General features: G+C 42.3%; 2 protein-coding genes across 13 annotated transcripts in view; one reads left to right on the top strand and one right to left on the bottom strand.

Annotated features, from left to right (window-relative positions):
• The window catches only part of LOC308585315 (uncharacterized protein), a 472,994-nt gene extending 466,829 nt beyond the window's left edge, over nt 1-6,165 (top strand). For all 8 annotated transcript variants that reach the window (XR_014007225.1, XR_014007226.1, XR_014007227.1 and 5 more), the window contains 3 exons: nt 2,555-2,837; nt 3,399-3,613; nt 4,650-6,165. The gene's annotated coding sequence lies outside the window, so the exon portion shown is untranslated. The remainder of the gene's footprint in view (nt 1-2,554; nt 2,838-3,398; nt 3,614-4,649) is intronic.
• Nucleotides 1-23,329, bottom strand: part of CTNNA3 (catenin alpha 3) — a 559,480-nt gene that overhangs the window by 44,982 nt on the left and 491,169 nt on the right. For all 5 annotated transcript variants that reach the window (XM_081190844.1, XM_081190843.1, XM_081190842.1 and 2 more), the window contains one exon: nt 4,630-4,722. In XM_081190844.1, the coding sequence (XP_081046970.1) occupies nt 4,630-4,722 (93 nt within the window). The remainder of the gene's footprint in view (nt 1-4,629; nt 4,723-23,329) is intronic.

The following is a 23,329-nucleotide window of genomic DNA, read 5'->3' as shown; positions in this document are numbered from 1 at the left end:
AGCCTTGCTAAACTATTTCCACTGTGGATTTATTTTTAAATATTACTGAACACAAAAGTGAACAAAAGAAAATCCCTCTCAAATAGCCCTTCTCCAAAAGGACATATAAAATAAATCATGATTCTGGTGCAGGGAGCATGTGGGGTCAAAGAAGCCTGTTAAATTCAAGTGTAGCAGAGCTGTTTGGAGACTGCAATGCATCTGCAAATGCATTTTCATAAGCGAAAAGATATGGAGGCAAGGAGGTTGAAGGGCAAGCAGGAGCTACTGTGAAATCATGTCAGGCATCTTCTGCATAACAATCATATCACTACAAGAGTTCTCAAAGTTACACAAACAGCTTGTCTGTGAATCCAATTTTATATGTAAAATATAAAATATCTGTTTGGTTCTCACTGTCAAAACAAAAATACAAACCCTTTGCCTTCTCACCTATGCATCTGCTTATCCATTTAAATTAGGCTCTTAATCCCATTCAGGAGTTTTGGATACACTGCTGGGCTTAGTGTCACAATAAGGTCCAGTATACTATGAGATCACTTCACTACATTAAATATCTTAGGTGCTTGATCAGCTAATACCATTCCATACCATAACTTCAAAGTAGAAGGTTGAGTGGTGAAGAGAAATGCACAAGTTAAGACCATTGTAACTTGAAAATGGCTCAGTTTTATTTTATATATATAGTTATGCATGCTTACTTTATTGTTTGTAAAGGTAAAGGGACCCCTGACCATTAGGTCCAGTCGTGGACGACTGGGGTTGCGGCGCTCATCTCGCTTTATTGGCCGAGGGAGCCAGCGTACAGCTTCCGGGTCATGAAAAAAAGCCGCTTCTGGCAAACCAGAGCATTGCAATGAAACGCTGTTTACCTTCCCACCGGAGCAGTTCCTGTTTATCTACTTGCACTTTGACGTGCTTTTGAACTGCTAGGTTGGCAGGAGCAGCAGGAGCTCACCCCATCACGGGGATTCGAATCACACCTTCAGATCGGCAAGCCCTAGGCTCTGTGGTTTAGACCACAGCGCCACCCGTGTTACTGTACTGTAAATGTTTGAATGTGTTTTCTGGAATGACTTCTATTGTCTCTTGAACTTGAAACCAGCCACCACCGCACCATTGTCTAAAAACCACCAAGCTTCCCCGTTTACCATTTAATGCACAGTTCAAGAATCACTGTTATCTATCCCCTGCAACCCATCCTAATGCATAGTAAACTATGAAATTTACTTCAATGGGAGTCAGTGATGGCCACCAGCTTGGATCACTTAAAAAGACAAATTTAATAAATAAAATATCAAATTTAAATTATATAAAATTGAAGGGCAATTTTTAAATACAAATTAATGGAGGACAAGGATGGCTATGTTCTACCTTCACTGGCGTAGGCATTAGGCCTTGCTTGTGGGTTATTCCATCAGCATCAGCCATCAGACTCCTGAGGGAACAACTGAACTAGATGGGCCAGTGGCTTGACCCAGGAGGGCTGCTGTTACGTTCCTGTGCCACTATTACCATGTTTGCACCACAATTTGTATTTTCCCCACCAACAGACTTTTCCATATGGGAGCTTGAGCACACATGTACAATGAATGATGCAGTCCTAATGGGAGTGGCATGGCATCATTCAGCAATAACAGTAGGCAGTGAGTACCATATACAGACAGTTGGCAGCAGGAAGAGAAGCAGCAGACCTTTTCCTAGGCAAATTCTCAGCCTCCGGACTGAAACCCAAATCTGAAACCATAGTCACTCTCAGCCGAAACTACCTCACAATGTGGTTATGAGCATAAAATGGGGAAGCAGGAGGAGAATTAGGTTTACCACCTTGGGCTCCTTTGAGGAAGAGTGGGATATAAATTCAATTAATGAACAAATCTTGTCAGCATCCCTTCCTGCAATTTCACCCATTTTTCCAAATTACACCAACAATTATTCCGCATGGAAACTATTTTAAGGAAATCCCTTATTTATCTCAAACTCCAAAGGTAATAGTTTTAAGGCACAATTCAGACTAAATTGGGCAGCAGTGGTATCTTAATTGCCAAGTGTTTAGTTTAGGAATCATTGTGTTATGTATTCAGTGGCCTGTGTTTGCCTGAGCTTGAGTCTGAACTAAGGATTCTTAGCCCAATACATATCCAATCACAGAATGTTTCAAGATTTGGGCTATAGCCATTGGCCCTTAAACTCTTTATGATTCGAAGCTTGGAGTTTAGACACATTGAGAGTGGGAGTGGCCCAGGCCTTCAGAAAAGTATATAAGCAGCTGCTTTGCCCCAGTTGTCCAGTTCTTTTAGTTCAGTAAAAGTTATTACTGTTATCACTGTGTCTTGCTTCATGGGAAGCCACCTATCCGTCACATCATTTCACACAGTGTGTTTTAAGAACACTGGAAAGTCACAGTTAAACCCTGGGGAATTAACTGATTTTAAATATTTGCACTGTTCCTTTAGAATATTGATACATATTTTTCCAAAGTCTAACATAATGAATTGAAGAAAGAGTAGGTATAATCACTTATGCCCTGATTATCTGCATTCATTCTATACAGAGACTGCATGGAAGTTGCCAACATTCTGTTACTATTGGACACCATTGTGGAAGCAATGAACGCTCTGAACGCTCTTTCACCTGGGCAGAAGAAGACTTTGCTCCTGGAGACTGTGTAGAAGACAGCTGTTGATCAGGACAGGTGCTTTGGGCAGCTGCCAAAGCATAGTGCAAAAGGGCATCACCCATTTGGCATCTGTTCAGCAGCCATCTGGCCAGTTTGGATGTTTATCCAACTTTATGTCATTCCTTGCACAGAGAAAATTGTACTTGTGCAGCAGCAGGTGAGCTAATCCCAATGAGTGGTAATTCTCAAGATGGTACGTACAGGCTCCTAGGAGAGCATATATATCTCAGATTATGGCTGGCTGGGTTCTATAAAGTTGCTACTGCAATCTGAGAAGACTGTCGTTTTATTGCTAGAAAGGCACTGCAACTTAAAAGCCAAAAGGGGGTTTGCTACTTTGACTGGTACTGTTCCTACTGTTTTGTTTCAGTTTCTGAAAATTTAATGAATGATAGGGTAGCAAACTGTTATCTCTTGTATATTAACTAAGGTGTATCCCATAATAACAGGAGTTAATATTATTAAAATGATGTCCCCAGAGACTATTTAAAATAAAAGGAATTGTGGTGTACACAAGTTTAGACGTGTGTGTGTGTGTGTCAGAGAGAGAGAGAGAGAGAGAGAGAGAGAGAGAGAGATTTTTCCAGGATGCAGAAAACCTTGGCTTATTGTAAACAGGATAAACAATTCAACTAGAGACAAATTGTTTGGCAAACCCTGACATTCAGCTGTCATTCTTCTGATTGTCTTCCTGGAATGGTGGGTCTCTCTGATGTAGGGAACTGGAACTGATAAGGTCTTAACAGAAGCAGCATGCAAGGAACAAGGGAGGGTGCTTGTTTCTTGCTTTTAGCGCTCAGAAAACTCTATTTTTGTTCACAATGGGACTGCAAACCCAGAGGAAATCAAGCTGCAAGAAGGAGCATCTGGAACTACACCACTTGGACTCTCTTTTTCTGAAACAGCTGCTTTACATCTATAGCTGCGGGCAAGGTAGTGGGTGCATGCTTTATTTATTCAAATATTTCTATCCCATCTTGTATCACTTGATGTCAGGGAGATCAAGATATAAATTACATAAAAGGGATGACTAACCTGTGGGCCACATTCAGCCCAGCAAGATTCAGGAAGTGGCCCACCAGCCCCCACAGCTTTATCTCCTGATCTCAGCAGTGAGATTGGAAGATAAAGTGTTTTCTAGATTCTTTGGATTTTGTATTCTGCACCATACCTACCCTAAAGCTGAGAGGGGGCAGTCCTGGAAATTCTGCTTTTTACCTTTCACATATCTTTCTGTGAAGTGTAAAAGATTGTGCTACCACCTCTCTGCTCAGAATTATGATTGGAAAGGTTGGAAATCTCACCATTTGCTCTCCAAAGGTTGTCTTCCCCACTCCCACTCCCAAGCTGTGATGGAGAGAAGTGGAAATGCTACCTTTTACTTTTCACAGTAAAATAGTTCCCAATGAAATTTTATATTTCATGTTCCATTAAAACTGAATATGACACTACAGTATCTGTCAGATTCACAAATACAAGTGTACTCCCTTCATGGGAGATTTCACATTGCCTAGTTATCTGAGCAATGTAGGTTAGCTTAAATTCTGGGAGTGTGAAGAGTCTCCATAAGAGCCAGGCTGCCAAGGAGAGAACTACAACAAAGCAGCACTAGCCAAACTGTTTAAAACTAATTTCCTTTTGTATTTGAACAACATACAAGAATATGAACGCTCAGTAATAACAATCAGCCCTTCAAGGAATGAGCACCTTCCAATTTTGAGTGGGCATTTCACAAGCAAATTGAACACACACACACCAGCATTGAGAACTTCAGCCTTTTCTCATTCAGTTCATAACTAATTTCACTCTGGATTTCATATGCTTTTTCCAGAAATCTACTGGAGAAAGGAGTTAATATTTTGGCATTATTCATGATAAGACTCCTTAAAGGACAAACAATACAGGCAGTTTGATCAACTATTTTTGAATAAAATGGCTTTGGTACATACCCTGTCTGTTTTCCCTTCAGTTTGAGTACTGGTGCGGCTGTGTGCATCATGATCGTCTTCAAGATCAGAGACATCTTCAAGTTCTTCTGGGGTCTGTGAAAAGGAACATGACATTATTCTTATGCATGAACTTTAAAGATGTCATACACCTGTGACAGAATACCAGACTTCCACCTGGACCTAATGTAGGTGGCATATTGTCCCCACTTCCACAATGAATGCACATGTAAGAAAAATGTGAAGAATTCAAGAACGTGAGCTATTATTTCAGCCTATTTAACTAGTTTTTGTGAAGCATATAATTATATAACTGAATGTGTACAGCCAGACTGTTTTACCCCCATATTTTGCACTGATCATTCCTGATTTTCTTGGATGTTATATTTGTGACAGTTATGCATGGCTTACACAATGCAGTGTTGCTATCACAGAATGGTTTGTGATTATTAAAAACAAATGTTACAAAGTAACCTATGAGACTTGTAAAAGGAGGCTGATTTCACCACATTATCCTAATAATTCATTAGGATACATATTAGAGTTACGTGTGTGCAAATGATCTCTCGCAATTCTCCAGAGAAATTGGGACCATGTCAACAGCTGGAGGTCAGGTGACCAGTGCTGCCTAATCATGTTGTCCACTTCTGTTTAATAGCTGACTAACACTTCAACAATCTGCTCTCTTCTCTGCTATATCTCTGTACCAAAAGCACACAGCCTTATCTGCCACTAAGGCGTGTGTGCTGCTGTTGTTGTTTTGACATCTGAGCAGCTGAAAGTGTCCATTAGCATTCCATAAATCTTTAGTTGTTGAGGTTAGGCCTCAACTGAAGTTAGACCGCTTACAACCAATAAAAATTGGCAATGAAAAACTCTGCTGGCATTTGCCACTTTCTTTCACCTGTCCCACCCATTGCTCTAATTTTGGGGTAAATTTTGCAAAAACATGGGGTGGTATTCAACTTTTACTCAGAATAAACCAAATGAAATTGCTAGACCTCACTTAGTCATTTTCATTAATGTCATTTGGTCTACTCTTAAGTAAAAATTTGTTGAATACCACCCATAGTTCATCAGCTAGACACTTTGATTTAATCTGATACCTCATTTGTCTCTCTCAGACCATAGCAAGTGTTCCAAAGCCTGACTTTGCAAACACATATTTTAGTTATGCACCTTATTGCTTCATATTAATTGCATGTTATTTGATATAGTCAGTTAAGTGACCCAACTCTTTTTTCCTGGGATTAAAAGACACTTGCATTTTCCAAGAAAGCTCCCTACATTTTCAAGTTAGAATTCAAATGCCAGGCCTGTATGATGAGAATGTCTGTGTAGGTCTGCCTCTAATCATTTATTTATCCGCACATTTTGAGTTGTGCATTACCAAACACTCGCCCCTATTTGCATAGAAACAGACTGCATTTATTCAAATTGTTTTTAAAGATGAATATAACTTTATATTGAAAGAGTGATTGCTCATAAAGATTGTATGTGCTGAATTCTGAGCTAACAAGGAATTGGGTTTGACTACAATTGCCCTGTGTTTCTCCTGTTCTTAGTTTGATTTATGAATACCAAAAGACAAAACAGTATAACTCAGAGCTTTCCAAACTTTTCATGTTGGTGAGACACTTTTTAGACGTGCATCATTTCGCAACACAGTAACTCAGTTTTACTAGGAAACCAGAATTTAAACTAGCCCCTTTCCTGCCCCGTGAAGAGCACGGGGAGCATTTCCATGACACACCTACACACTACCGTGTCACGACACACAGTTTGGAAAGCTCTAGTATAGCTTGTGCTGGCTATACTAGAAGTAAAACTGGAAGTAAATCTGGTTTCTAGAACAACCAAGTCTAGCAAGAACTTGTTTGCGCAAACATCTCTCATAGCTTGTTTGAAACATGCAGAATGGAACACTTTCTAGTAGTTTATGCATTGTTTAGAAAAATATGCCCAGGTGACCCAAATGCTAAAATAAGTTAGTGCTGTGGTGGTGATTCTCAGTTTTGGAAACCACCACAAGACTTTAAAAAATCACCACCACCAAAGGCTTTTTATTCCAAGACAGAGAATCCTGGATGGCCTCACTACACCGAAAAATATATAAGCTTTTGTGTGACATCTACAGAAATTCTGACCACAACAAGCTCTAATGACAAATTAGAACTAATGGTTGAACTAATTAAATTCTAGATGAAATAGTTTTATTACAGACATATACACACTTGCTTTCATTTGTTATTTTTCACTCCTGTCACCTAATTTTTGTATAGTGCAGCTGGCGCTACTGAGAGCTATAGCGCAGAACATCTGGAGGACACCAGGTTAGGGAAGGATGCCCTATGCTGACAGGCAGTGGCTCTTCAGAGTCCCATTTAGAGAGCTTTCCACAATGGTCAAACATACATGCCCAGTAAACCAACAGACAGTGCTGGAAAAGCAACCGCCCTCCCCTGTTGTTGCTCCCAGGCAATGGCATCCTGACTCTGAATGTGCACATAAGGCCAGTGCAAGGCACTTTACTGCATGAAGTGAAGGACAGAGTGCTGTCTCCTAGGGGTCAGCCCTGCTCAGAAAAGGAGCAAGAGGTGCAGGACTCTCCAGCAGATCTCCATACTGCCAGTAACACAGAAGAGTCATGGGACTGGGACATCTCTGCCCCAGGACTGGAGTGCCTACACCAAATGCTTCAGTTCTTGGCCAGCACTTGCATCTCTCAGACACACAGCTGCTTCCCAACTCCTGCAGTCATAGGAACAGAGGAGATGACAAGGCAGGTAGAAACTACAGAGCCACCACTGAAGTTCCTGGCTAGCTGCATATGGGGCAGCTTGGGAGGAGAGAAGGTAAGTACATGCAAACACCTGCTCAGATCAGGGCCTAACTGAGAGCAGGAATGGAGGGAGCCTCCAGTTCCTATACAAGGTCCAAAGTTAAGATGCTTCATTACTGAAGCAATGACTCTTATTCAAACTCCACCCTTCCTGACCTGTGGAAATGGACACACATACCCTGTCTCACAAGTGAACAGAAGCCAATCAGCCTGGCAGTTGAGAATTACTTCAATCAGGAGCAGCCAACTGAACAGTGCAGGCAAGGCTGTGCTGCTGATCTTGCTTCCCAATGGCATGCATTGCTGTTTGTTACTTAAAGGGGGTGGGCTATGTCAATGGGGGAATCAACATGGTGCAGCTGTAGCCAAGATTGTGTTGGATTCATTCTGCCATTAACTCCACCATATCTGAGGACAGTAGGCTACCTTAGTAATAGCAGGAGAAGCTACAGGCCCAGTCCTGCAACACAGCTACTCCCTCCTCCAGAGCATCTGCCACCTGAAGTGTCTCCTGAACTCTGCCCAATGGTAGGGCTGGCTCTGATGCCTAAAGATTCATGCCTAACCCTGAGCACACATACTTTTAAAACATATAACTGTCCATAGAGGAAAGCTATCATCTACTTTGGGCACTACACAACAGCAGCTGGTTGGCTACTGTTGAAAACGGAGTCCTAGCCTAGATGGAACTTTGCCTTGGTTCAGAAAGAGAATAAAAGACTACATTCTTAAACCACCCTGGTAAATATGAGCTTACAATATGATTGGGCAGGCTGCTCAGAAAATAAAATCCTTAAATTCTTAAAAGATAGCTTCATTATAAGTGTATTTGTTTTTTATTATTACATGCAGCAAACCCCAGATTTTACTGTTCCACAGTATACATTCTTTTTTACCTAATCAGAAGACAATCACTGTAGGCAAATATGCAAAGTCACTTAGCTGCAGTGATGGATACAAGCTTAGACAGCTTTTTCACTTTTTTAAAAACAATCCTCAGACCCTAGAGCAAAGCACAACTGGTGTTACATCTGCAATGCAGAGAGGACTTGACTTATCTAAATCTATAATTTTGGTCTATAGCATGTAAACAGCATGTAAGAAAATGCAGGATTCAATCCTGTCTTGATTCAGTTCTATATTGAGAGGATGTTGTTGAAACAATACGACAGACAAAAGTAATGGAGGGGGTCCACTGTGGGAGATGCAGTCACTCATGCATTTTTTCGGTCTATTATGTAATTGTAAACATACACAAAGGTTGCCTCCAGACTCCAGTATTCTGTGGGAAGGATTGAAGTGCATACTAGAATTTTAGGTTTGTGCAACTCAACTGATTTAAACAACTCTATTGTCCTAGCCCGAACCCCCCCCCCCCGGACTTTTTGCCGTTAGATCTGAAATGTGTGGAATGATAAATTAACAGGGAAATGTGTAAACACCACATAAGCAAATCAGGATGTTCATTGTTGTATAACTTTCCTGCAAAAAACCCAGAATGAATGATAAAAAAGACTGGATATAGTCTAACCTGCATGAACACTGTGCAAGCAAATCAGGATGAATAGACCAAAACGGACAAGTATAATTTCAGCTCATGGCAACTACAGTTTTTAGTCAACCTATGCAGAGTTTTACTGACGTTGCTGTGGACTGGATCAGTTGAGTAAGTGGTTGATGCCACATGCTGAACTCGGCACAGATTGACTTCTGACTAGATTTACACTGCTATCACTAGTTAGTTTAGTCAAGATGTTTTTTTATATATATATTGCAGATAGTACCTTTTCCCAGGTCTGCTCCAAGCCCTATGGTATACTGACTTTGCCTTCCAAATGAATGGCATGGATGATCTCACCTAATTCTGCAGTCAATGCAAGGATGCCACACTGCTACTTAGGCAGTCATATCTATGCAAGGGATTTTTTTTACCCTTCTGGAAGTATTTACCAGAGCTGTGAGATGTTCTTTTGAATATATTTTGCCAAAGCTCTTGGCAAATTCTTGGTGAATCCAGAGTTCTTGTTCAGTGAAAACAACTCTGAAATGTTGAGGGTTTATCAAGGCTCCATGTAAGATTTAGTTATCTCCTCTAAGCAACTTTTTGACAATGCATAAATTCTGTAAGAGTCAATTAATATGCATTTCCCCGCAGGGTCCAATCTTCATCTGTACTAGCTTTTCCATTATTCACCAGTGATCCTATTGCTGGAAGACCAATATGTCCTATAAAAATTAACATTCTGTATTTTAAGCATTAAAAATGCTGCCTCATTGACAATACTGAACAGATTGTACTTGCACTGGAAACCTCAGTCCAACTGCCTAAATAGCCCTATAAAACCTGGGCCCACAGAACTTGCATCCCACTTCCATTGACACATGCGCTCTTGCCATCACCCCTCGACCTGGAAACAGAATACCAGAGCTGGGTGCAGGTGAATGGGGATGGGGTAACAAACGGGGAAGCTACATGTAGTCCTAAAGTTATGGGCCAAATTTTGAGGGGGGAATTTGGAGCTTTGGGGAGGGTGTGTGAATAGATATATGTGAGGGAATGTGCAGAAGATACAGGTGGGATGGGGGTGGGCTTATGGGAAACCCATTAGGGGGGCCAAATATGAGGTAATGTATTTGCTTGTGACTCCCTCCCCTTGCCTTCTCTCTCTCTCTCTTTCCCCATTGCCTTTTTTAGAGTGTAAGGGGGCAGGGGAATGCTACTGCTCTTGACTGTGCAAGTCAGTAAGGGGCTGCCCAACCTAGCCGGGGTTGCAGTTCATATAATGAAGGCTGTTGCCTCATCAAATCATTGATAGTGGGATTAACCATTTTAGTTGACAGACTAAGCTTGTATAATTTGTATAATGAGGGAAATTGTCCTCAAGGGGTATGCGTGGTTGAGGGAGGAAGTATGTCTTTGGGTAGGGTTGGTCACAGATACAGTGGTACTTCGGTTCTCACACATAATCCGTTCCGGAAGACTGTTCAACTGCCGAAACGTTCGGAAACTGAGGCGCAAAGTGCTATCTGCAAGTTCAATTGGAAAAATTGGAAAAGACGCAGCGGAAGCCGTTCAACTTCTGAGGCGCGTTTGAAAACGGAAGCAATTACTTCCGGATTTTCGGCGTTCGAAAACCGAAGTACCACTGTACTGCTGTTTGCACTGGCAGAGGACTCATCTATTAATGCAAAATAGGGTGCCCGCTTCCCCCTATCCAGCCATGCAGCCCAAAAAACTGCTCCTGAAAGTTGGGCGACCTTCCAAAACAGTGTGGGGCATGACATAGATGGAGAAGTTCATGAAGGAAGAAAAGATAGAAAATCCTACAGGGGAGCTACAGAATGTATGTAGTTGGTCAAGGGAGACATGGACTCAAAAGGTTTTAAAACCTCTGCCATAAAGGTTTTCCCTTCACTGCAGAATACTGCTGCCCTAGAGACTTGTCAAAGCTTGAGTCTCCCAGATGAGAGAGACTGTAGTATCCAGGAAAGGGACATGGCTGAGACCCTAAACAGGAGAACTTCATCCCAAAACATATTATTGCAGGTCTCACTTGTTCATTTCTAATCTCAGGAGCATGAAAAATGTTCTTTCAGATTCATTGCCTGTGATTCTGAAAAGGCTATACAGTAGTAATTCTCTCATTGCACGCGAAAGATTGATCCTCCTTCTTTGCCTCTTCCAAGGAAGTTAGATTCATACGACATCAGTGACACTTTATACTACAAGGAGAGAAAAGTACTTAGAAAATGTTTAAGAACTCAACTTTGGGGAGGAAGGTATATAGAAAATATGGCGTATCATTATGGTGGCGTGTCATGGCGTAAAGATGTTAAAATCATGAAAGTGGAACAGAACTGTTATAATGTGCAATTGAGCTGTTTAGATGATGCCAAATGAATTTCAATACAACATTTTATACTCTGCCACACCATAATATATTTGAGGTAAAACACATTTTACAGAAACGGTATTTCAGATATGTTTTTCCAGAGTTCCTCAACATTTTATTGGTATTATTTTTCACTACTCTATGCCTTTCAAGGAGTGTTTTCTTGGCACCACAGGAGCAATGGTACAGCCCTTGGGGGAAGAGACAAAAATGACAGTTATTTTGAAAAGCTCTAAAAAAGGACTTCTCAAATAACTTGTCGGTATTTTGGACAATATTTTACATAGGGCTCTACAGCCCCAAGAAAACATTTCACACTGTGCAAGGATGAGTGTTGCCAAACTCTATGAATTCTTTGATACATAAAAAATAAGAAAGGAAGGGGATTAGGTTGTAATTAAAGAAGGGTAAAACCCAGTGAAGGAGCCCTGTGGAAGTATTCATATGCCTGGATTTTGGTGTCAGAAATCAGTATAATTTCTGGACTGCCAACAAGATTCAGCCTTCCCCTTACCAGGTTGCACCCATGCATCCATGGCTCTGGGAGGAGGGGCATGATTCCTCAGCTGGAGTAGGCTCAGAACAGGTGATGGTCACATGTCTCATCAAGCCCAGATGTTGTAATCAGCATGCTCAACTTCCCCTGTTGGTTGGCCCACAGCTTGGATTTTCCAGGGAGCTCTTTGGGACTGACCTTCAGGTGCACTGACCTGATTGGCTGCAGAGGAGGAAACCTGGCCTGACTGGACTCTGGATACGGACTGCACACTAACATCTGCCATAGGATCATGCACTCCAGCAGGACTTGCTGCCAGGTAGCCCATGGTTCAGGACACAAATATGTTTCAAAATCCTGATCCTACCCGTTTGAGAATTTATTGTAACTCAGCTTATGTTACAAATTCCATGGAGCAAAGTCCCATTGAGACTGTGTCTGAAGCTGTGCTACTACTGCTGCGCCGGTGGCAGGTTTCATACGTGTCTGATATGCCCTAACCATACAGGTGGAAGAAGCAGACATTACACAGAGCAGTGCAGGTAACAGGACTTGAGAGCATGTCTGCTTGGAATTCTCACCTCTGTTTTCGTCTTGCTTGGTCTTTTATTGAGAGTGAAGTCCATGCATGCTAATCATACTCTAATAATATTTATAGTTAAGCCCAGCGCTGGTATATTTTACACCTTGTTCACATTATGCTCCAAGCTGCTGTAGTCAGTTCAGTCATAACTCATATAATTCACATCTACCTATGAACTGCCCGTGGCTGAGACAAAAGGCAATCCACCTGATTTCATAACCCCTGCATTTGATTTACAAGTTACATTTGAATAGCACAGCCATGAGAACTGCTGAGCAAGAACAAAAATGCTTAAGGGGAAGTATGCCATCTACGATTCCAGTTAAAATTCAGAAAGTCTAGTTCCATAGCGATGTTGTAGGGCTGATTCACCAGTGTGGAAAGTCCATAGCATAGTGTTAGAGCACTTGCTTTACCCACAAAAGGTCTTGGGTTCAATCCTTAGCAACCACAGACAGGGCTGGGGAAATTCCCATTTGAAGTTCTAAGCAACTGCTGTCAGCCAGTGTAGACAATATGGAGCTAGAGCAGGGTTTCTCAAACTTGGGTGTCCAGTTTTTGGACTACAACTCCCATCCCTAGGTAGTAGGACCAATGGTCAGGGATGATGAGAATTGTAGTTCAAAAGCAACTGGAGACCCACATTTGGGAAACTTTGAGCTCCACCATTCATCAGACTTGATATAAGGCAGCTTCCTAAGCCTAGCGTGCCAGGGCAAATATTTAGGATTGTGGTATAGAAATATAAGGTGGCAGACAAATGTCTCATGATCTGTCATTAAGATCTCTTTGATCTTTTTAGTTTTTACAGCCAGAGTCTATGCATGTCTAATCTAAAGTCAATTTATCTGAATCCAGTGAGACTTACTGCCAAGGATGTGTGACTAGGATTGAAATTCTAGTTTCTTAGAGACACTTACAAGCATTCATGAGTGCACAAAACAGGAAATGCAAGCAATAATCTGCCCTCTACAGTGATTGTAGTTTGCTCCTGGGTGAGAAGAGCATTAATACAGTTCATTGGGCACAAAAGTGACCCATCTACCAGCAGCCATTGTTTATTTGGATCTTGGGCTAATGCTCTTCTGAGAGTATTGAAATAGAAGGGTACATCCAGAGCACTCCCTCTGTTCTGGTTTTTTAATCTATGCTTTTGCAAGTTTGGGATTATTACTACTTTTTTTAATGTAATCATGAACACTGGAGAATCCTCATCCCTAATGCTGTTCCTCTGAAAGCCAAAAACATTTCCAAAGGAACAATTGCTCACAAAGCATTTACAGCAACATTTATAACCAAAATCCCTATACATGTATTGCATCATCAAGGCTATAATAAAGAGGCTCAGTCACAGAGGCTACGAAATTTAGAGGCAAGGCCAAATCTCCAGGTAGACATTGTCCTAAACTTACCCTACAGTGTAAGCAAACACACAGGCACAAAGGCACGAAGGAAGAGAGAAAATTGATCCTATTGCTAACAGTCTCGTGGGTTTGTCAGCTTTTATACCTAAGGATTTTGTTTGTTTGTTTCACAATACCCTTAACACCCGTATGTCATTCCAAATAAATGGTGATTGCATGCTTCTGCTGTATTTTGTTGACCCAAGAGACAGCAATAGCTCTTTCAGAGCCCTTTAAGCCAGATTTTCAGCTCCATTTCATTGCTATAAGAAGCCTGTATGTAATTCAGTGACCCAAAACACATTAAGCAAACATGCCAAGTTCCAGCCTGGACAAATCAATGGACACATTTTAGTGGTACAGATGGATTATTTATGTCACTGAAGAGAAACTTCTGAAGGACTCTCTGAACGATGAACTGCAGGACACACTGCATGTTTCACTGGTGAAGCCTTGCCTTAAAGTGACCAAAAGAGGTCCTCACTTCCAACTGAAAATTGGTGGAGTGACCAGGACCTACTGTTGACTGGTAATTATATTTTGTGGTTGGGAAGCTGTATGTGAAGACTTTATACAATATGACAGCCTTGTGGACATAAGGATTGGCCTTGTGGGACAATGCATTATACTTGTTATCAACAAAATAAAATTAATTTGGTACCCAGGCTTCATCATTTTGTAGTACGGATTTATGTTCCTGATTATGTGGTCTGTATAATCCTAATGACCCATTACACTGACCTAAGCCAATCCTTACACTATTAGATCTCATAAGTTGCTTTCCAAGATCTCAAAATCAACACTACTCCTGCTTCATCCTGTTCATCTCCAGTCATATTAAAATATACATGCAATCAGTTCAGTGAGGTCCAGACAAACATTATTAAAAATACACAACCAGCCGTATATTTGAGTCTTCATAGAAGCCCAGGACTAATGTTTAAATAGGGTTAATTTGGACCACCATCTTGATTTGGAACAGTGCCCAGCATCCAAATATAGACAGACCACCTCCTCTACCTTGGGAACCTTCATGCTGAGTTTGGTAATGATACCTCAAGAGGTAAGTTGGCGCAGGTTGGAACTATACAGCCAAAATGGGTAACACCTTCAGAGCCATCCAAATTGGCAAAGCCCTGACAAATGAGGTGACAATATCTTCAGGGGTATCCAAATTGGCAGAGTTTGGAACTGCTGTGCCAGCAATTGGGCAAAGTCATACCAAAGCCACATTTCAGACAGCTATCTTCATTCAAAACGGTGTCTGGCATCCCAACAGCAACGAAAACTGCTGCTCTCACCTTGGGAACCCACGTCAAATTTGGTGACAAAATCTCAAGAGATGTCCAATACACAGAGAACAAACAGACAAACCATTTCCCAAAAGATATAGTAGATAAGCCTCACAGCAACCAGAAACCATCAGTCTAGCACAGTAGTTCCCAAACTTCTTGGAATGGTTATGCTTGTTTTATTATTTTAATCTGTTTTTATAATTGCATATTAATTTGTTGTAAGCTGCTCTGGGACCTTATGGTGAAGGGCGGGTAAGAAATTTTATAAACAGATAAAATACATTGAAAGCATTTTGGCACAAGGCGATGCAAGGCCGCCACAGAGGATGGGCATGATGCTTTACCTGGTACTGAAGCCCAGTCCTGCTATTTTATCAGACTGGAAGGAAAATAAGGGAATGCCAATGGATTCTCTGGGTTGGTTCACTGATTGGGGTGACTGGTGAGAGACATATAGAATGCACAGCCAGTTCTGCATCCAGACACAATTCTAGAGTAGCTGCTCCATTGTACTCATGGGATGACCTAATAGACAGCATCACAACAGAATTCTCTTTCTAAGCAGTGAACAGTCTGTGATGCAACTTTCTGTAGTGTGCTTTTGCTTCTATGGAATTGAAAAGTCACACCACACAGCCTCCACAGCAACTCTGCCAACAGTGTATCGGTAAAGGGTCAGCAACAGCAACAACTTTATGGCCAATTTAAAACCCTGTTATTTTGCAAGTGAATATGTGATAAGGGTCGATGGCAAAAGTAATGCAAGTGAAATGGTTATCTAAGCAGAGGTGCTGCAGGTTAATGCTGTGGGAGTTTCTGCTATGAATAAAATAAAATAAAGAATATTTGAAACCTGGAAATGGACAATTTTGTTTCACAGTAGCTTAAACACAATTGAAGATAAATGACAAAGTTTCGAGAAAGCCAATTTTAAAAAAACAAAATAAAATATAAACTCTGCTGAAGTACACTTGGGCTGATAGCTTTAGAATATCTTTGCTATGGTGTTTTCCCTCTGAGGTACAAATATGTTCTATTTCTGCAAGGACTATAAATTTCCATACAAATTAGGGCTCTATAAGAATTGCATTGTAATGCTAATTAGATAACTAAGTCCTGTCAAATGGATGCAAAAAAAAAATCCAATAATCATTATGCTTGTTTTTCATTATTGCAGCATATTGTTAATTTCCTCCAGGGCTTATTATTGCTTAAATTAGAGAATAGCATTTACAGTAGGATGGCACTGAAAATGTACTTTTCTCGATGGAGAAGAAGATAGGAGCTAATGCTACTAGCAGTACAATACTGATTCACACAGTCAGCTTGGCTATGATATGAGAGAATCAAGAATAATTGTACATAATTGATGGATTAGATCCAAAATATTTATATTCGTCTATCTCATTTCCACCAACTCATTTCAGGAAAGCTGTGAAACTCTTGAACCTGTGGTCTAGAGGTAGATTTGGGTAGATGGGGGTAAATAAACTAAGGATTAATCAAGAGAAAGGTGCTGTGGATTGAGGCTTATAAATTCAGTGAATAGCCAGCTGTATTTGGGTTTGCGTACTGTTTCAGGAAACACATATTAGGTAAATTCACACTAAAATGTGAACTGAACTGAATTTCTCCTCTAGCTCTACTCACAGATAAGTTCCAACAAAGATCCATGGGAATAAGAGTTTATAGTTGGCAGGTTCAAATTCGGGTTCAAATATTTATTTAGGCTTCCTATGAATCCCAGATGAGAGGCTGAGTAATTCCCACTTGGACAATCTCCCCATAGGTTTATATAGGTTGGCTATTTTCTTACAGAGGGAGAGGTGATGGGGTCTTTGAGTTATTTTTATACACACACACACATACACACCTTTTTCGAATAGCATGATGGTGCAATTGATACTTATTTTCTCATATTCAATGAGGCTTCCTCCCATGTAAGTGCTCAGAAGACTGCTACTTGACAAGCACCAACTACCTGCTACCTGTGCCATCCTTTTATCTATTACTATTCTTTTCATTATCAATATGTTATTATAGATTATTAGATTATTGCTGCTGTTGTTGTTTTGTTGTGTATGGGGTGTTAGGGGAGGGGTAGTACCTCTGATGGGGGACACGCCATGTTCCTTCTGAGGAAGTTTGTCTATCTTTGGTCCTCATCCTACACTCAGCTCTCACCAGTGGCCCCCAGAAGCTTTCAGCATGTGACAGCGGCCACATCCCAGAAACGGCTTCAACTGGCCAGCAAAACCAGGTGAGTGTCTTAAACCCTCAGGCAGTTAAGGACTTAATGCGAAGACAGGCTCTGATGAGACCAATAGTGGGTCCAACAATCAATTAGGTGGTTTCTGAATGTGCTGTAAGGGAAAATGAAGGGCAGATGGCCTCTTGTACACCTCCTTCTGGCAACTTCTGCTGCCAAGCTGGTGCCAAATGTGTTGCTCTGCTTTTCTTTAGACCACATCAGCGAAGCACAGAGGGCGGTCTTGTCTGGCCAGCCCAAGACTGCCATACAAACTGCCCTGGTTCACGCCCTGGGAAGGTCACTTCAGTGCTGCTAACACAGCAGTTTTACTTCACCACAGAGGTGAACTCCATTGTCTCTTGAGACAGATGGATGCCAACAACACCAAAAATATTGTTATATTTCTAATTAAACTCTATCAGATCATTTCATGGTATGAAAATACAACATGAAAACTCTCTCTCTCTCTCTATATATATATATGAATGAAATTCACTCAACAGTAAGATCAACATAACTAGCTCAAAAGCAGCTGCAGCTAGTGATTGACTAGCCAAATCTTAACTTGGTGCTGGAATGAGACCAATGAAGGCGCCAGCTGGTCCTCTGAGGGAAAGGCATTCCATGGCTGGGGGTAATACAGAAAAGAAACCCTTCTCTTACACCCCCACATAATAGACAGCTGGGTGTCATCAGTATACCGACAGCACCCAACTTCAAATCCAGTGGCTTTATATAGATGTTAAATAACATTGCAGAAAAGAAGGAACTTTGCAGTACGACAAACCCAAATTGCCGTGGGAGATGACCCTGCAAGTAGCAGTGGGGCCAGGAGCAGCCCATCCTGTTTCACCATGTGTAGCATACTGGGAATGTGCCCTCCTGCCCCTCCCACACCCTTCCGCTGCCAGCGGAACGCCCCCTTCTCACTGAGTTTTGGCAAAAGGTATTGCCAATTGTCTTCTCTGGGGTGGGGGGAGATGAGTGGCAGCACTGTGCAGCGGAAGCCGTGGGACAGGCTGGGTGCTGTCTCTTACTCTTCTGCCCCCTGAGGCAGCTACTTTATCCAGCTCTGAGTGGAGCAACCGTAACACTGTGGGTTCCCAGTTAAGTGGGAACCCAGGGTTTGTCTGAAAGGGATCTTGCCTGGAGAAGAGGAGGTTAAGGGGTGATATGATAGCCACGTTCAAATATATAAAAGGATGTCACATAGAGGAGGGAGAAAGGTTGTTTTCTGCTGCTCCAGAGAAGCGGACACGGAGCAATAGATCCAAACTACAAGAAAGAAGATTCCACCTAAACATTAGGAAGAACTTCCTGACAGTAAGAGCTGTTCGACAGTGGAATTGGCTGCCAAGGAGTGTGGTGGAGTCTCCTTCTTTGGAAGTCTTTAAGCAGAGGCTTGACAACCATATGTCAGGAGTGCTCTGATGGTGTTTCCTGCTTGGCAGGGGGTTGGACTCGATGGCCCTTGTGGTCTATTCCAACTCTATGATTCTATGATTCTAAGCATGTCTTGCCCTACCTTATTCCACAAATGCCCCTTCAGATGACTCTAACAAGGAGTTGTGGCTGATTGTAGAAGATACCACACAGGAACCGGGTAGTTCTTTGTAACACCCTAATATGCTTATAGACTGAAAGGCTTCCTGGAGAGGAACTGCATCACTTCCTTTTTGTCACAGTGCTAATTGTTGGCACTAAATAATGATGTACATAGTCAAACAACATTACTGTAATTGACCACCATTGATGTTATTTCGTCATGCTTGCACTCTGATCATAGTTATTAATGTTGGCAGGTGATAAATGTCGCTTGCTCTGAAACAGAGTATCTTTTAGCTCTGATTATCCATCACTTGTGAACGTATAAATTGTGTTGACTATGAAAATTGTGCTGCATATGGAGGCAACAAAGCAATGAAGGGTACACGTCTCCCGTTTCCATAGCAAAAGAAAGGGTTTATTTTTAAATCAGCTTTTTGTTGAGATGACATCTAGTCACATATATAATTAGAAACATCAGCTGGGAATTGGAGATGTCTAAGGGGAATTAAATTCCACTGACTATCTATAGAGCAGAGTACATTTGAAAAGGATGGATTGGTGAGGAAAAGATGCTCACAGGAAATAAATGTAAAGTCCTTGTATGTCCTGTAACAGAACCTAGACAGAGCTCTTATGCCATATTTTAAAACATTTTCTTCCAAGAACGTTAACCAGATTTTTTCATAGGGAAATGTTTTGTATAGACTGTTCTTCTGTGGTCACAGACAGCAGCACTTTCAGTTTGTTCCCTTGTCATCAATTGGTTCAGGGAAATCTTTAAGTCGTTAATAAAACTCTCAAGGGATTCTTTTCTGGGCAGCTGATAAACCACTTGGCTCATCATCACAGCCCAAGTTAAACACATACACCCCCAAACTCAATTAAGTCGGTTAATAGCTGGTTGTGGGAAATTCTGGACTTCTTGAGCAGTGATACATATTTGTATCTCAGTGGATCACTGAATATCTGGCTTTTCCATATACGAGATAATACTGACAATAATACTGATAATACTGACTTCTAGATCCCAGGACACAAAAACACTGTCCATCTAAATATGAATGTACATATGATTAATAAACTAGATGGGACCCAGATGTGATTATTTTACCTTGACAACATATATAGGGCTGCTGCTCTGAAGGGCATTTTGAAAACTGTATATATTGTTGCATACTTCCTTTCCTGAGTGGTGAGACATTGTAGAAGCAACGTTTGCCAGGTTTTGGTTTCATTTGTAGAACAGAGGCCTTTTTAGTTATATTTGTTTTATTTACGTATACAGAAGTAGAACATGGGTGGAGGCAGGCAATGTGTACGGCATATCAGAGCTGTCAGGGGCTACTACCCATGATGGCTGTGTTCTACCTCCACTGTCAGAGGCAGTATTCAGAGCAATGTTTCACTTTGGACCTGCTTGTGGGCTTCTCATAGACATCTGATTGGCCACTGTGAGTACAGGATGCTGAACGATGGCCTTGGCCCTGAACCAGCAGAGCTATTTTATGGTCTTACATTTTGACAAAGGGGGGTCAGGGAGAGAGAGATATCTGCCTCACCCGCCCCTGGCACATTCAACCAAGTTCCTGCTTCTCCCTCTCTCTTTCCCTATTTGACATATACCACTGCTTTTTGCTCACTCACACCTGGCCCCTCTCCTTACCTGGGCTATTGGGGGAGTGTGTCACTTTCTGAATGGTTTTTCCATTCAAGCACACTCAACAAAGCTCTAGCTATCTCCCAACCATTAGATCACATGAAGGATACATCAACCAAACGTCCTGGACTATCAAAAACCACTCTGGCCAACAAAGAAATAGCCTGCTGCAGTTAGAATATTTTAATTATCACATGTAGGTGAGCAGTTTAAAAATAAGAAATGAGCACGTCTGAATATGTGATAACGAGGAATCAAATCAAGTCTGGATGTGATGAAGTGAAAAAGGTATTAACTTATGCATACAGAAGGGAATGCATGACAATTGAAGTTGGGCCAAATTGCAATTAGGGTATCAGAGCTCTCTTCTGACATTAGTATATTTCTACAGAATATAGCAAAGTGGGGGAATAAACCCAAGACATGAATAGGAATAGATAGCAGGTACTGAGAGCACTGCATTTAAATCCCTACAAGTAATAACGTTGGTTTCATAATAATAATAATAATAATAATAATAATAATAATAATAATAATAATTATTATTATTATTATTATTATTATTATTATTATTATTATTATTTATATCCGGCCCTCCCCAGCCGAAGCCGGGCTCAGGGCGGCTAACAACAATCAAATAATCAAACAATCAAATAATCCAACATTCTAAAAACATTTCATTGTAAAAATTAATTAAAATCAAATTAATGGCAACCGTTAAGCAAAATTCTGTGCAGGTTGCCAGAGGAGGGAGTCAGGCTGTGCCCTGACCAAAGGCCTGGTGGAACAACTCTGTCTTGCAGGCCCTGCGGAAAGATGTCAGGTCCCGCAGGGCCCTAGTCTCTTGTGACAGAGCGTTCCACCAGATTGGAGCCGCAGCCGAGAAAGCCCTGGCTCTACTTGAGGCCAGCCTAACCTCTCTGAGGCTTGGGACCTTCATGATGTTTTTATTTGCAGACCATAGGTTCCTCTGTGGGGCATACCAGGAGAGGCGGTCCCATAGGTACGAGGGTCCTAGGCCGTATAGGGCTTTAAAGGTTAAAACCAGCACCTTAAACCTGATCCTGTACTCCACCGGGAGCCAGTGCAGCTGGTATAGTACCGGATGAATGTGATCTTGCAGCGAAGACCCCATAAGGAGTCTCGCCGCGGCATTCTGCACCCGCTGGAGTTTCTGGGTCAGTCTCAAGGGCAGCCCCATGTAGAGCGAGTTACAATAATCCAGTCTGGAGGTGACCGTCGCGTGGATCACAGTGGCTAGGTCAGGGCGAGAGAGATAAGGGGCCAGCTGCTTAGCTTGGCGGAGATGAAAAAGTGCCGCCTTTGTTATAGCTGTAATCTGCGCCTCCATAGAGAGGGAGGTATTGAAGATTATACCCAAACTCTTAACGGATGGTGCTGGCACTAATTGCACCCCCGCAAGAGATGGGAGTTGCCCCCTCAATCCCATATCGTCCCGTCCCAGCCAGAGGACCTCTGTCTTCGAAGGATTTAACTTCAACCGGCTCCCACGTAACCATCCAGCCACAGCTTCCAAACATCTGGTCAGTGTGTCTGGGTCCGAGTCAGGATGGCCATCCATCAACAGATAGAGTTGGGTGTCATCGGCATACTGATGGCAACCCAGCCCAAAACTCCTGACAAGCTGGGCGAGGGGGCGCATAAAGATGTTAAAAAGCATCGGGGAGAGTAACGCACCCTGAGGCACTCCACACACCAAAGAATGGCGCGATGACAATTCCCCCCCAAGCGCCACCCTCTGTCCCCGACCAGAGAGAAACGAGCGCAGCCATTGAAGGACTGTGCCCTGAATCCCCACGTCGGCAAGGCAGTGGTCCAGGAGTTCGTGATCGACCATGTCGAAGGCTGCTGACAGGTCTAGAAGAAGCAGCAGCCCTGACCCACCTCGATCCAGCTGCCTGCGGAGATCATCTGTTAGGGCGACCAGAGCCGTCTCGGTCCCATGACCAGCGCGGAAGCCGGACTGGAATGGATCCAGAGCCAATGTTTCATCCAGAAAGCTACCAAGCTGTTCAGCAACCGCTCTCTCAATCACCTTACCCAGGAATGGAAGATTCGAAACCGGGCGGTAATTGGATAGATCTAAGGGATCTAATGATGTTTTCTTTAAGAGCAGGCGCACCACTGCCTCCTTCAGTTCCCCTGGGAATATCCCGGTGCCAAGGGACAAATTGATGATATCCCCCAGGGGGGCCCGCACCTCGTCTGGACATACTCTAATCGGCCAAGACGGGCACAGGTCAAGAGGACAGGTGGTGGGCTTTCCAGCTCGGAGGAGTCTGTCCACATCGGCTGGGGATATCCGGTCAAAGTGGTCCAATACTGGACCCGAGGACAGTTGAGGGGCCTCCAGTTCCTTTATTGTATCCAAATTGGCAGGGAGGTCATGGCGGAGCAACAGGACCTTCTCCACAAAAAAGCTCGCAAATGCCTCACAGCTGTGTGTCAGATTGTTATTTAAATTTGGCTGTCCTTCAAGGGATGTTAAAGACCTAATTATACTAGATATTTGTGCCGGGCGAGAGCTAGTGGATGCAATGGAGGCCGAGAAGTAAGACTTCTTAGCGGCCTTCACTGCCATCTCATAGGTTTTCATAAAAACCCTATAAGATGTTCTTGAGGCTCCGTCACGGGCACCGCGCCATACTCACTTTAGCCGTCTGAGGTCCCGCTTCATTTTCCGAAGCTCCTCGGTAAACCAGGGAGCCCGGTTT

Source organism: Podarcis bocagei (assembly GCF_964188305.1).
Source record: "Podarcis bocagei genome assembly, chromosome: 4".
NCBI lineage: Eukaryota > Metazoa > Chordata > Lepidosauria > Squamata > Lacertidae > Podarcis > Podarcis bocagei.
The sequence above is the reverse complement of the archived record's forward strand: the minus strand, read 5'-3'. Positions and strand labels throughout refer to the sequence as shown.